Source organism: Podarcis vaucheri, assembly GCF_965113315.1.
Source record: "Podarcis vaucheri genome assembly, chromosome: 1".
Classification (NCBI taxonomy): Eukaryota; Metazoa; Chordata; class Lepidosauria; order Squamata; family Lacertidae; genus Podarcis; species Podarcis vaucheri.
The window spans coordinates 63,093,747-63,108,204 of NC_138759.1; the positions used below are offsets into that span (position 1 = coordinate 63,093,747).

The 14,458-nt window shown below is 37.8% G+C and overlaps 1 protein-coding gene across 8 annotated transcripts in view; it reads left to right on the plus strand.

The window, feature by feature from the left end:
- The window catches only part of ANO5 (anoctamin 5), a 64,378-nt gene that overhangs the window by 20,390 nt on the left and 29,530 nt on the right, over positions 1 to 14,458 (plus strand). For 2 of the 8 annotated variants that reach the window (XM_082237970.1, XM_082237971.1), the window contains exons 3-8: positions 1,370 to 1,417; positions 4,955 to 4,999; positions 7,531 to 7,644; positions 11,242 to 11,310; positions 12,881 to 13,165; positions 13,440 to 13,553. In XM_082237970.1, the coding sequence (XP_082094096.1) occupies positions 1,370 to 1,417; positions 4,955 to 4,999; positions 7,531 to 7,644; positions 11,242 to 11,310; positions 12,881 to 13,165; positions 13,440 to 13,553 (675 nt within the window). The remainder of the gene's footprint in view (positions 1 to 1,369; positions 1,418 to 4,954; positions 5,000 to 7,530; positions 7,645 to 11,241; positions 11,311 to 12,880; positions 13,166 to 13,439; positions 13,554 to 14,458) is intronic. The other 6 variants (XM_082237973.1, XM_082237974.1, XM_082237972.1 and 3 more) reach the window with 5 other exon arrangements.

Below are 14,458 nucleotides of genomic sequence, written 5' to 3' on the forward strand. Positions count from 1 at the left end.
AATGGGGAGGGCAATATGATTCTGCTCACTTTTGCAATTATATTTCAAGGCAAATGTATTTTTGCTTTATTGGGTAAAGCCTGTGTGTAAATCTGATACTAAAATTGTATTTTTTGGCTTCTGGTTGCAAAGCAAATGTAAATTCAGTAGCTGCATCGAGGCTACACATATTTATGATAAAAGGGCAGATATTTGCAACTTCAAGTGAGTTTTTTCAGCATTTTAAATTCTGATTTCTTTACAATAATTTACATGCAATGCATAGTATACAAGATGAGTTATGGATAAGCCATTACCAAAATGTTTTATGAGTATGCATTTTGAGTAATATTTATTGTGATGAATGTTAGCCTAAAATTAGTTCTGCTTGGCTGCCATACTTTCACATAATAAATACCTTATCCACTTTGCTTGCTGCAACAGTTACTGCCCAATATATTCTGTTGTACATCTTTATCTAATTTAAATACAAAGGTGATCACTTCTTTGAATTTTTGTGCTAGATGCTTGGTGACAAACTTGAATCCAGTTTAATTTGTGGATGAATATCACCATCTGGCTTTTATTGTCTAATACTATAACTTACTCATGCACTCATATGCACTGGACTGAAATTAACCTAGAAAAATTTGCACATCTTGTTTCATATTCCCTACCTGTATTTGAAACTAACGCATCAAACATTTGTCTTTATATATCTTCATGCATCACCACTATACACCCTGCTCGACTGCCAGTTTAAACTCATGTTTTGAGATCACTGTTGGAAAATCTTGTCCTAAGCATTTGTTTGTTATTACATAAAATGTTAGATCATTTTTCAAACCAAATTTACTCACTTCTTGAGGTATACAGCAAATTTCTAATTTACATAGTAAATTTGATTGTATTCAAGAGACCGCTAGATTATAGAAATTTCCAAAAGCTTTTAGTGACCGACAGGAAATTTATTATGATAAAAATGTAAAGAAATCTTCCTTTCCCCATCATTTCCAAATGTGGTATAAAACTCTTATCAAAACCATAGCCTTTTTCTATTTTTATTTTTTTACAGCAGAATAACCAAATATTATTAGATAGAAACTTTTATTCCTGTTCGCAAACAGGAAGATAATAACCATGTAAAACATAAATTACTGTGGTTTAGGTTTCCTCACTTTATTTCCTCACAGGAAATAAAGCTGACAGATGGCTATGACAGTCTATTGTTTCCTTGAGAATTAAACTGGAAATTACTCACTGCAGCTTTAAAAACACATACAAACCCTGCAAGGCTTCATGGTTACTGCTGGGTTTTTTGTTTTAAGCACCCTGCAGCTTTTGCATCAACACTAATCCCATTATATTTTTCTCATGATGCCACTGGCAGGGCCTAAGTACCACTGAGACTACATTACTCATCTCTGATCTTCAAGGGGTAAGCAGCAATCAGTGGCAGTGGTTATGCATCCCTGCATGAATAGTGTTGTCTCTTACTGTATGTCAAAATGCAACAACAGCAAAAAAAAATATTTTCCAGTTTTCTTAAGATATTTTGGATATCCCTTCAACAATGAGTGCAATAGACTCTCCAGAACAGTGTGGAAGGTAAAATGGGAGACTGCATGAGAAATCTTCAACAATGACCCACCCTTTCTCTTATATTAGTAGACACCTCTACTAGAACAAAAGCCATTCTGCAAATGCAGTGCTGACCCTTGATTTTCTTCCTTTGAGTTACAGTATGAAGATTTCAGAAATAAGGGTAATGTCTGTTCCTGGAATGACACTTTAGAATAAGCGATTAACCTTTAGATATGGAGTCTCTGTCCATCCAAAAATAAAGCAATTCTTGTCTCTGTAATTGCCTAGTGTTCTCATTTTGCTGGCATTCGTTTTAATCATTAAAATGGACAGTGGTATCAAGGACAGAGAATACACCAAATATGAAGTGACAAATCTGCATAAAATTTCCACACAGTGCTGAAAACTGGAAAGTTTTTTTATTATTATTTCTTGGGTTTGCTGTGGAATGAGTTGCTATTATGTGTTTGGATCTTTTCTGCTGTTTTAACAGGACTTTGGGTTTATTTTCTACCACCTTGCTCATTCATCTGTCAGTGGGAGTCTGCATGCCCCTTCTGAATAAATGGACTTTCAACACCCCCTCGTCTTGTACTGAAGCAAGCATAAATGTTGGGCAGTGGGATCAGTTTGAAAAATGAAGTCCAAGAAAGTGTAATGCTTTGCTTTATTAATTACTGTAACAACATGCAGCTAGTGAAAGCAGGATAAAAATGGTATCTGTTAACATTCTTAACATGGTATCTTGCTTTTAATCCAATGAATTTTGAATGGAGTTGAGGCAGTCTGCCTTTCAGGTACACCTAGATATTCTTAGCTTCATGGACGAAATTATATGAGGTGGCCGCTGACTTCTTACTATCATTGTATATTGGTGTTACTAATACTGGTGTTACTTTTCCATTTATTTATCTATCTGGTTTGTGGTGCCCGATTGATAGATCTTTATCATTATTTACTGTACTGTTCCTCTTATTCTGAGTCAAGAGAAAGTTATAACTCTGGATTTACATTTATTTATTTGACGTGCTTAAGTGAAGTAGGCCTATTTTAGGTTTTTTTTTCTTACCTAATAACTTCCATGAATGTTTGTCTTTTGGCTATGGTTTTAATCAGTGCTTTTTTCCCTAGGGGGACGCTGGGGTACGCATACCCCTAAACATTTTGTGAATCTAAGTTTGGCCTCATTGAGGGGCAGTGTTTCAATATGTGTAGGAAAATGAGAGTACCCCTAAACTTTGTTTTTTTAAAAAAGCACAAGTTTTAATTAATATGTTATAAAATATTTTGTACAATTAAGCAATATAAAGTTTGCAATTGTGAAATATAACTCCAACACCGTGTGTTGTGAATTTGAAGATTTGAAAAAATATCTCCGTGACTTTTTACTGCTTTTTATGACCATATATTCTTCCTTGGTATTTCTGGTCAGTTGATGGCTCACACTTCCATCCCAGAATCATGTTAGCAGACTTTGGTGATATCTTGGTTATCTTACAATACAGTGCATAAGCATCATAAACATCATCTCCTTTTTGTGCACCGATTTTATTTTTAAAGTGATTTGTTTTACTGTACATGTGCAGATTGCCAAACTGTGGTCTGTGGACCCTAGTGCTCCATGAGCTTTATCCAGGTGATCCACAGCATGTCTGCATCAAACACTCATATTTATTTTTAATTGTATTTTATTGCTTCTTTTTTATGTATTTTATTGCATTACAATTTGAAATTATGGCATGCAAACTGTAATGCAATAAAATACATGATAAGAAATAAATGAAGCAATAAAAAAGCAATTAAAAATCATCCAGCATCTAGCACAGTGCATCACGATTGCTACAACAGGCAAAAAAAAATCAATAAATGATCTGCCAAGACTTCAGCAATTTTTAAGTTGTCCACAGGGAAAAGGGTTTGGGAGCCAGTGGCATATGCAGCAAATAATTCTTACAGTATTCATCTGATATAATAAATGTATAAGCAAGTATTATTAAAAAAAGAAACACCAAGAACTCTTCTGTTAATATAATTTGGTGGTGGAGGCCGTAACCAAAATTTGCTTTTCTTAGCTATGTTACTGGTGGCTGACCTCTTATTTGTTTTGGAGTTAGCAGCTACCTTTAGGGAATGAAGTGCTAAAAGCTTGTACACAACCTACTTAGCTGTTAGGGTACAGACAACTTGGATCTTGCTTTGACTTTTTAAATAAGAGGGCACTGAAACTGGTTTTAATCATATGGTAATCATGTGGTAAAAGCCTCAGGACAGAAATAAAATGTGAGGCTTTTATCTGTTCTTAGCTTTGTGAACTGGAGGGGCATATCCATTCTTCCAATTTTGCTTTGGAGCATGTAACTAGAAGCATGGGAAACTGCCTCAGAGAAAACTCTCACCCTTGCATGGAATGCCTCCTTTTCCTTTCAAAAATACTTCTGATAGCAATAACTGCAGTGCCCACTACATAGCTCTGAAAGTTTTCCTTTACTGCTATGTGGACAGAAAGGGACGCGGGTGGCACTATGGTCTAAACCACTGAGCCACTTGGGCTTGCCAATCAGAAGGCCAGCAGTTCAAGTCCCCACGACGGGGTGAATACCCGTTGCTCTGTCCCAGCTTCTGCCAAGCTAGCAGTTTGAAAGTACACCAGTGCAAGTAGATAAATAGATACTGCTGTGGCAGGAAGGTAAATGGTGTTTCATGCACACTGGCACTCATCATGGTGTCCCATTGCACCAGAAGTGGTTTAGTCATGCTGGCCACATGACCTGGAAAGCTGTCTGTGGACAAACACCTGCTCCCTCGGCCTGAAAGCGAGATGAGCACCACAACCCCATAGTCGCCTTTGACTGGACTTAACCATCCAGGGGTCCTTTACCTTTTTTTTTTCTTTTTTACGTATGTGGGCAGACTAGTCATACGATGGGCAAGTTCAATTCCCTTTCATCACATATATTTCAGTGTGGACACATAAATGCAACTTGGGATGTCTGCAGGTATAGCTATAGCTTCCTGGCATCAAATTACCTTGATTGTAAACTTCCAGCTCTTGCGATAACAGGAAATGAATGCAAAATGCTCAGTCTGTATATGTCCATGGGTGTCTCTTGGAGCACATTGTTTTCTTTTTGTGAATGTGCCATGGAGAATTTAAGAACCAGATCTCCAAAAATGATATCTTGAATGTATGATATACATATTAGAACTTAAGGTCTATGTAAGCATATATTGTCTTTGAAATAAGTATTCTTTATAATGGCAGGTTTTATTACTGCAGCCATAACTTTCTGATCTGGAAAAATGAGCCTTGTTCCTGACTTTACGCAATTGTAGATTTAGATTTTTTTAAAAATAGTGTGGTGACAAGCTAATTCCCTGTTGGTTGTTCCAGAAGGCTGGAAGGAGATACAATCTGTTCCTGAAGCAACGTCTCAGGGTAAACCATAGAGAGCTGATACTGCTAATAGCTTGGATGGTTGCAGTGATAACAAGCTTCACTATGTGATGTCTCTGGTTAATTGGGAATTAAATTTGTAGCCTCAATAGTCTTTAAATAAAGAATAGTTGTTTGCATAATATAAACAAGAACAGAATTTAGACCAGAAAACCCCCCAATAATGATCAGCGATTTTTAGCTTGTTTCTTAAAACAAAACAAACCCACAGCCACCCTAACATAATTTCATGTTAAACTTGATGACAGCATCAAAGCTCTGCCTACATGACTGCAAACCTTATCCAATTATTTGACAATTGGACATTATATGATATTTAATTTCTGATGGGGTTTCTTCAGCACTGAAAAACTTTGTATTAGGGTGAACTTGATATTACTAGAGACTCATTCTAATCATTGCAAGGTACTGAGTACCAACTGCAAGGTACTGAATACAAACCTAATTGTAGATTAAATTGAGCTCTGTTTTGCATGCATATGTTGGGAGAAACTGCAATTGCTGTATTGGACCAAATTTCCTTCAAACACCCAACCACCATGCATTAAATGAACATTTGCATAGCAGCTGTTGTGATTTATGAGTCTGCTTTCCGCACAGAAATAAAGTGCTCAGGGATATCCCATAAGATAAAATGGAACAAAAAGCACAATTAAGAGTCAGTTCAACAGTGTGATAAAAGCAACATATGACATTGTAGCAAAATTATGAAAAGGTGCAAATGACACTTGACACTCTGTCTCTCACACACACCCAAAATTCAGCTAGCAGAATAAATAATAATATGGGCTTCGTAGTAGAATGAAAATGAAGAGCTACCTTGCATAATTGTGAGAATGAATAAAACCAGTGCTGCAAAGCATTTGGCATTGCATATAGCCTAAATTTCTATATACGGTTGCTGCTGCTACTACTGATGGCACCAAGTCTAGTGGAATTCAGAAAGGTAAACTTAGGATTTTATTGTTTGTTGCATTTGTTCTCCACCTATCCATAAAAAAATTACGAAGGCAGATAGCACTAAAGTCCACAAAATCAATTGGCTTGACTGCACACACCATAAACAATAGTACAGTAAAATCAGATAAGAAATCCAAACAGCGGAAGCCAGTTAAAAACATAATTCAGTTTAAAACACAGAACAGCCCAGAAGAATGACTCAGAAGGCCAATGTCTGGTTAAATAAAAATATTTTTTTGCCTGCCTGCAATGCCATCCAAGGTCCCTACTGAAGTTTAGCCTAACTCATAAGGGACTTGACATGGTGCAAAAAAAATCTCAAATTTACTCTGGTAATGAGATAGCTTTAAGAAGGCCTTGCAGTAAAGGAAGCCTCTAGCTTAAGACACCCACTGCTGTCCAGGGTATATAATCGCCAATTTCTCGCCAACTGTTTCCCCTCACTATTTCCTTGCACAGTAAATTTGGGAAGGGGAGGGAGACACAGTACTGGAGGGTTGGCAATAGAAGGCTACTGACAGAGAGTTTTCCTTGACTTGGTCTTTCCAAGTTTTGTTGGAGAATTCATGGGTAAGCTCTGAGACTTCACTAATGAAATTCAGAATAGTCAAGCCAATTACGAAGCAAATCAGAAGGAAACTTACTTTACAGCTATGTGATTAATAGTAATCGTCCAAGTGCATAAAATAAAATTAAAACTAGCTGAAAAAGACACCGCTCCCAGATTTATGGAGTCTTTATGGAAGCAAGTACCTCTATAACATTACTTATGTACCAAATTTGTTCCCACATTTGTTACTGCAGAATCCAAAGTCAACTAGATTTTGTTGCTAAGCGTCTGTTGCCTTCTTAAATATTTATTTAAAAAACAATGACAGATTTTCTTTACTTTCAGAACCACTGCTGTGCTTCCTGCTTTCACATATTGCAAGTGTGTTGTTTTAACAGCAGAGTGTTATTATTTTACAGTACAAAATTATGCTAGGACTAAAATAACCTTTTCAGTGTTTGCAGTTGCTTCTAAAAGCAGACATTTAGACAAAATGTAAAAAGAATTTAAAGATTGTTGTCTTTTGTCATTGTATGTTGCATTTAATACGTCTGATGTATGGCAGGTGAATAACATTTATGTGCAATGGGCTTCAGATGTTCGTTTTCATATATTTCATTCAGTCAAATGTGTGACTTGAAAACATCTGTGATGTATGGGAGTGTGTGAACTTGTTCATGCATGGAGAGGGGTCAGTAGTGTGAGTGACTGTCTGGAAATTAGTGATTAATAGAAGAGGGAAAATGCGAGGAAATGTAAAGGGGAAGAGTGTGTGTGTGTGTGTGTGTGTGTGTGCGCGTGCGCGCGCGCGCACACACACACACACACACACACACATTACATCCGTAAATTATGAAGCATTTCCCTCAAGTTATTTCATAAATCTCATACTTCTTTTGGAAATAGGAGACTGAGTGCTTGAAACAAACTGGAAGATGTGTGGTTTTCTGCCATGTTTATAAGCAGCCACAAATATTAATAGTGTACATTATATTCTATATAGATTGATAAACGACATCAAAGCAAGGACTCTGTTTTCTTCAGGGATGGTGTCCGGCGAATAGACTTCGTACTTGCATATGTAGATGATCCAAAAATAGAAGGAGAAAAAAAAGTGGTAAGTTTCTTTTATGACATTTTCTGATGGAGCAACTTAGGAAACAAATGGTTGCTTCCTGTTTTTGCCTCTTGTATGACCAGAAAATACCAGCTCCAAGCAATTTACTGAGGCATGATGTAGTTCTGTCTGAATTTCTGTTCTAAGTTGGCATCTTCAAAAAGTGTCAGGATGCCATTCTAAGTGTTGCATTCTTCACTGTTAATGATTCTGCTCTATACGTTTAATATTATCCATGTAAAGTTCTGTTAATGCCTGTATATATCTTCTAAATAATCATAATATAGCTTTTAAAGTATAGATGTGCTGAGTAGTGCCAGTTGAGCTGCAGCAATCGTGTGGTTATCCTAAAAGGAAGGGTGGGGAGCAGCAGCTTCTTTTCTCTGATGACGATAGCACCATTTTGACTGCAGGTCTGAGCACTATTTTGTGTAATTGGACAGTTCATAGAATCATAGTTTGTGTTGCCCTTCAAATATTCAGTGAAACAACAACAGACATAGGGAATGACTCAAGATTAAGATTGTTTGCAGTTCCTCCTGATGTTGGAGATTGCAGTCATGTCAAGCACACGTGCTTCCCTTAATTGTATGAAATTAGCCAACTGGTCCTTCATTGCACAAATGGGAATGCTGTAGTGTTATTGGTCTATCCCTCATTCCCTTGCTGGTAGAAAAGTCTCTGGGAGGGATTCAACTGATGAATCCTATCAGCAGAAGCTCTGTGCAAGGACATCTACTCCCATTTCCGTGTGCCCCCTGAAATTGGTTCTGGGGGATTTTGGGAGAAACACTGAAAAAGCATGTGTGGGTAGAAGAGGGGGAATTGTTTTGTTTGGCAAGCCAAAATGCTTGACTTGACAGAAGGATTGCCTCACTGCAATGTTGGATTCCTCTCTCAATGTAGGAGAGGAGTGTATGCTTAAACGCTGACTTTTTGCAAGAAAACTCAAGGTCATGGAGCCCTGAAACTCTGTTAGGAAAAAATTAAATAGACCATCTCAATGTGACTTGCCTTTATAATCAAAACAATTTATTTCCAAATGTATTGGAAACATATGTTGTTGCATAGCTTACATAAGATACTATATATTTTCAGGGGTCCTGTACACTAATCATAAGCAACAGCATTTCAGCAAATGTTTTTTGTTTACCCATCTAGTGACTCGCAATGCTGCCAGAGTAGTTTGAGAACCAGGCTGTAAGCAATTTAGATTTCCTTATCCACAAAAGCATAGAAATAATCTTATCTTCTAAGATGGGGTGGGAACTTTGTCCTCGGTACTTTGTACCACATCTTGTTCCATATATAGCTGTTATACACAACAGCAGGGATAGCCAATGTGGAGCTCTCCAGATGCTTAGACTACAGTTTCTATCATCCCTGACCCTTGGCCATGCAGTTATCAGCAACATCTATAGGGGACAACACTGGCTACCTCTGCACTACAGAGAAAGCAGAGACAGCTTTGCCTATTGCTAATCAATCACTTGGCAATGAATAGAGGGGATTGTACACTAAATTGGTTTCCTGGTCAAGGTTTCTTTTCTGGTGGTGTAACCCTACATGATTTTCTTGGGACAACAGTACTTCAGAGATCCCAGCTACCATCCTGTACTGATAATATTATTGTCCCTTGGAGACCAGGGGATTATATCCAACTACGTTCTAATTATTGAAATTAATGGGCCTAAATTAGTCTTGTCCATTAATTTCAGTGAGTTTAAACTGAGTTGGCTATAACCCTGGCTTATGTAGAATCAGGTGAGCAATGTATGAATCCCACAATGTGACTAATAGCTGTTGCTAAACATACAAGTCTGTATGGTCTTAGGCAATAATGCAGAAGACTTGCAGGCCCCAGTGACTGAATAACTGGATCATTCACTGAATCATTTGGCAGTCTGTCTTACAGGCCCTGCAGAAAGAAATCAGATCCTGCGGGGCCCTGGTCTCATGAGGAAGAGCGTTCCACCAGGCTAAAACTAGAGATATTAGTTTTAAAATCTGCCCACTGCCTGAATACATTCAGTCCAATTATATGTCTTTGGGACCAGCAAAGCTGAAGGCGTTGTCAGACGTAAAGGTTTATTTAGCAACATCTCCCGTTTAAGCAGTGAACTCTAACCATGGATTTTTATTTTATTTTTCTGTTATAATGGATTTGGGCTTGATACTTTGTTAAGGATTGGGGAAAAAATGCATGCAGTGTCATACTGCACAGTAACTGCTAGGAAATCTCATGCATTGCTCTTTCTACAGCACAGTGACTTGGCAATGTTCTGTGGGCTAAGAATAGAAGCATTCTTGGGAAAACATCTGAGAGCTGCACAGTCTGGAAGTCTGTATGCTTGCTTTGTTTTGCAGACATATGCTAGCAGAGCACCTAATTTTTCATACAACGAAAACTTTTAAAAATCACTTCCATTTTCAGCAGAACCTTAAAATGTATCAATGAGGAGCTGAAATGCTGTCTAATAGAAAGAGTTGGTTCAATGCTGCATGCCAACACGCTCTAGTGCATGCCTAAGCATATTTATTTGGAATTTATTGGGAATTTATCCACTGTTGCACATATCATTTTCACTTATTGTTTGTCCACCTAGTAGATTTTCCTGGTGCTAGTCTTGTTGATTTTACTAAAGAACCAAAATGGTAGTAATCATTTGCCTAAAATAATAGGCCCTGTTCTGTTTGTCTCCCCCCCCCCCAAATGTGGACTGTGCCATCTTGTAGGCAGTAATCACAAATGCAAAACATTATTTACAATGTAGGACATCTGAGAGATGTGAAAGGGAGACTACTGATGATGCCCTCCAAAGAGTCGTAACAAAACGAAAGCCTTGCATGAGAACCCCTGAATTATAATACATGCACTGTAAACATGTTATCACTTTGCTGACTGCAAACAGCACTGTTATCTGAAAGTGAACTTCTTTTTACATTGATAGCACAACTTTTCTCTTAGATAACATGTATTATCTGTTCATTATATTAAACTTCTTTCAGAATCATTAACTTTAATCACTGGACTTTGGTGCCTATTTTTTATCTTCATAAAAATGTACCATGGGAAATTGAAGTCTGCCTTCAACTGTTACCCTGAGGGTGAACTTGGGATGGGTCTACAATATAAAACAGGAAGTCTGTTAAGGAAACTGTTCAAGTCATTCTAAATAGGTGCTGATAAATATTATTTTTGTTTGTTTAGTTACTGCTTTTTACACGTGTTGGTGTGATTTATAGTCCTACCATAAAACTGAAAACAATGCAAAATGGTCACCTAAGGCAGGGACATTTTCATCTAGCTAGAAAAAAATCACTTTAAATGATATGCCTTTTCTGCTGCTGGATGTCCAGGGAGCAGCCATGGCCAGTTGACAGTTTGGCTAGTAAGCTGGCTATGATCTCTCTTCTTTTTCACCCAAGATGTGGTTACTGTCACCAAGAGAATGGCAATATCATTTTTAGACTATTGCACTGTGCTTTGTATTGGGCTGCCCTTGAGAACATTTCTTTGACACATAACAGGTATTTATCGATTTAAATGCACCTACTATTTTAATAAGAAGTAAAGAGCTTTTTGTTTTCCTTCAGGAACGGAGACGAGAATTTGAGAACAATCTAGAGAAGGCTGGCCTGGAACTAGAAACTGAAGACAAGAAGGTAACGAAGCATTATTATGCCTTCTTACTTCTTGAACATATGCTTAAACTAGATGGGGGATGAAGAACTCTGCTTGGAAATTGCTAGGAAATAGAATGTCTAATGAATTGTGGCATCTTTCACCTCCCTGCCAGCAGCATGTTTAAGATTTGTTTGTTAACAGCATGCTAGATGCTGATCAGAAAATAACAGTGATGCATTCCATTCCTGGAGAGGTTCTGTGACCTTTAGGTGTCATCCAAAACCCTGCAGTGCCTAACAACATGGAGAGGTGCTACAGTGATATCCGTGCCCCTCTGCCTGGCAAGCCCAAGACATACCTGGGATCAGGAGACTGCACAGTCCAGCTGCAACAACAATGCTTCTATAGGAGAAGTCTCAGCGAGTAGTTTCAAGGCCGAGGAATTTCACTTTCTTAACTCAAAGTATGGCAATTGCTCTGATTATGAGATCTTCTGATTCCAGGTGTGCCTGGGGTTTGTTTGGGCCCATTATTCTTTGTTGTGCGGGGGTACGGGGAGATGAGAAGGGTCACCCCATTGAAATAGAGCCTCTTTGTAGATCTTGTTGATAAGCTGTAATCCTTCGGCTATCATCAGTGGGAGGTTTGTTAAAGGCCTACAATAAAGGAAAAAGAAGGGCTAGAAGAGCATTAAGTTGTACATGCAGAAAATCTTCAGGCATGTGGTCTAAATAAAGGTTTTGTATGGAGACAGAATACGGACCACTTCTGATGAGCACAGCTAACTTCTCTTGGTCTTGATTATCCTCCTATTTTGCCTGTAGATGATTAGTCATGATTGACTCCCACTGGGATTAATAGAACAAGTAAGCACTATTGGTTTCAGCGAGATTTAAATGTAGCTTAACATTTTATACATCATAGTCCAAAAGAAATACTATCAAATACCTAGAAGAGTAATGAGGTGAATAGCAAACAGAGCGGCTTGACATAGAATAGAAGCACATGCTTTCTAAACTGCACTTTCTCATTATGTTCAAAATATGCCTTTTAGAGCTTGTTTCTGGTCTGAAGTTTAAAAAATATTTTAAAGGTTTATTTTGCATGTTTATATTTTATGGTGTTTTGTTTTTTAAGAAATGTATTTCGCCCAGAAACGCTTGTAATGGTGGATTAAAAATGGTGCTAAAGGCTAGATAAATATTTATGCTAGAGTCCAATGTAGCACTAAGTCTCTCATTTCAACAGAGGAATGATTTCTCGAAGGGTAATGAAATGTTCTCCCTTTCTCTTCACTCTGCACCCCCCAAAAAATCTGTTCCAGGGGTTCCCTCACCTTCTGGAGCAGATTTAGTGAGGGCACAGGATGCTCATAGTGGAGGGTGCAAAAAAGGAGAGAAAGTCTTATTACCCATGTGGAAATCTTTGCACTGGCAGGTCACAGGAGTTCAGTACCACCCAAAGTATTCTTGTTTTTGCTTACCATGTGGGTGCAGTGGCCCTAGCTCCCATAGATGATATCTGTATTTAATGTGAAGCTTCTTTATAGATGTATGAATATGAAAGTATTGCCTGTTTTAACCTCAAACCTTATCATTTCCTTTGTAGGAATCTGACAATGGCAAAACTTACTTCGTGAAGATTCATGCGCCATGGGAAGTTCTGATCACATATGCTGAAGTGCTGAGCATAAAAATGCCTATCAAAGAAAATGATATCCCTTGTACTACGGAAAACCCTTTGGAATGGATATCTTGGCCATTTAGACTGCCTGAAATTGTGATGCACCCAGAACCAGATTACTTCACAGCCCCATTCAGCAAAGAACGGCAGGAACTCTACCTCATTGAAGATGAGAATACATTTTTCTCCCCGTCTGTCAGGAACAGAATTGTGAGTACTTCCGACACATCAGCACACATGAGGTGCAATTCAACGTTCTGGAGCCTTATATTGAAGTATTTTAGTCTGTAAAGGTAATGGGTTAATAAATTAGTGTAAAGGTCAAATGTAATTTTATTTGACTAACATATCTATTTTTTGAGTGTGGAAAATATTTTGTATTTACGCACTGCGGTGAAGAACAGTTGCAAAGGAAAATTAGATTACCTGATAATCATAGTATAGTCATTTTAAACTGTGGGGTTGGTTTCTCTCTCCCTCTTAGGTTTTCTATATTTTAACAAGGTGTCCATATGGAACAGAAGAAGGGAAAAAGAAGTTTGGAATCAAACGGCTCTTGAATAATGGCACCTACACTGCTGCTTATCCTCTTCATGATGTAGGTATTTTTTTTTTCATTCATTCATTCATTTCAGAGTACTTCCCTGTTTTCCAAACCTCAGTTTATCTGTTTTTAAGTAACACCTCCTAGGGAAGACATAATATGTGTGATTCACTGTAATTGTGACTACTGCTATGGGAAACTGCTTACAACATAACATAACGTAACATAACACCTGTGCAAGCCCCGGGGAAAGAGCGAGGAGGGGAAGAAGGTTAATTACAGCTGTGCTGTCAAACTGGGATGGTTATTGCAGGGTTAAAGTTTAGTGTCAAAGCGCCCTCTGGTGGCATACAACAAGTGCTTCACTGGAGCCCATTTTTGGATTTTCTTTTTAGCAGTTTATATATGAATGGGGCGCATAATTGTTTTTAGAAACTATGTTAAGAAATTGTGGCCTTTTATGTATTCATAAAAATACTTGTACAGTGCCTGTTCATGTGATATAACAAGGACAGCAATATATACAATGCAACAATATATGCAATGTAATATAAAATAGTACAAAACGGTCGTTTTAATTCCTAATTGCTCAAAAAAAATTAAGCAGTTGCATGGACCTGCCTGCATAACAAGGTAGAGATTCCTTCAAGCGAAACATCAGAATCAAAAGCAAGGAGAAGACTTTGCTAGAAGACTGTTTTCACTGCTTGCAACCAGCCTGGCATCTGGTAGAGGCCAGTTGGGCCTCTGTAAGATGGGCTTGGCTCCTGATGATCTCAGTGATCAAGATGGGATATAGGGTTTCCTGAATACAAGTTGATCAGCACTTTATATATTAACACAACAGAATTGAAAGTTGGGCTTGCATATTGCAAGACTCCTGAACCTCTATACCTAACTAGTTTGACAATTTGAAAAATAATTAGGGGCTTAATTGCTGGGAGAGTAAGCACAATGTG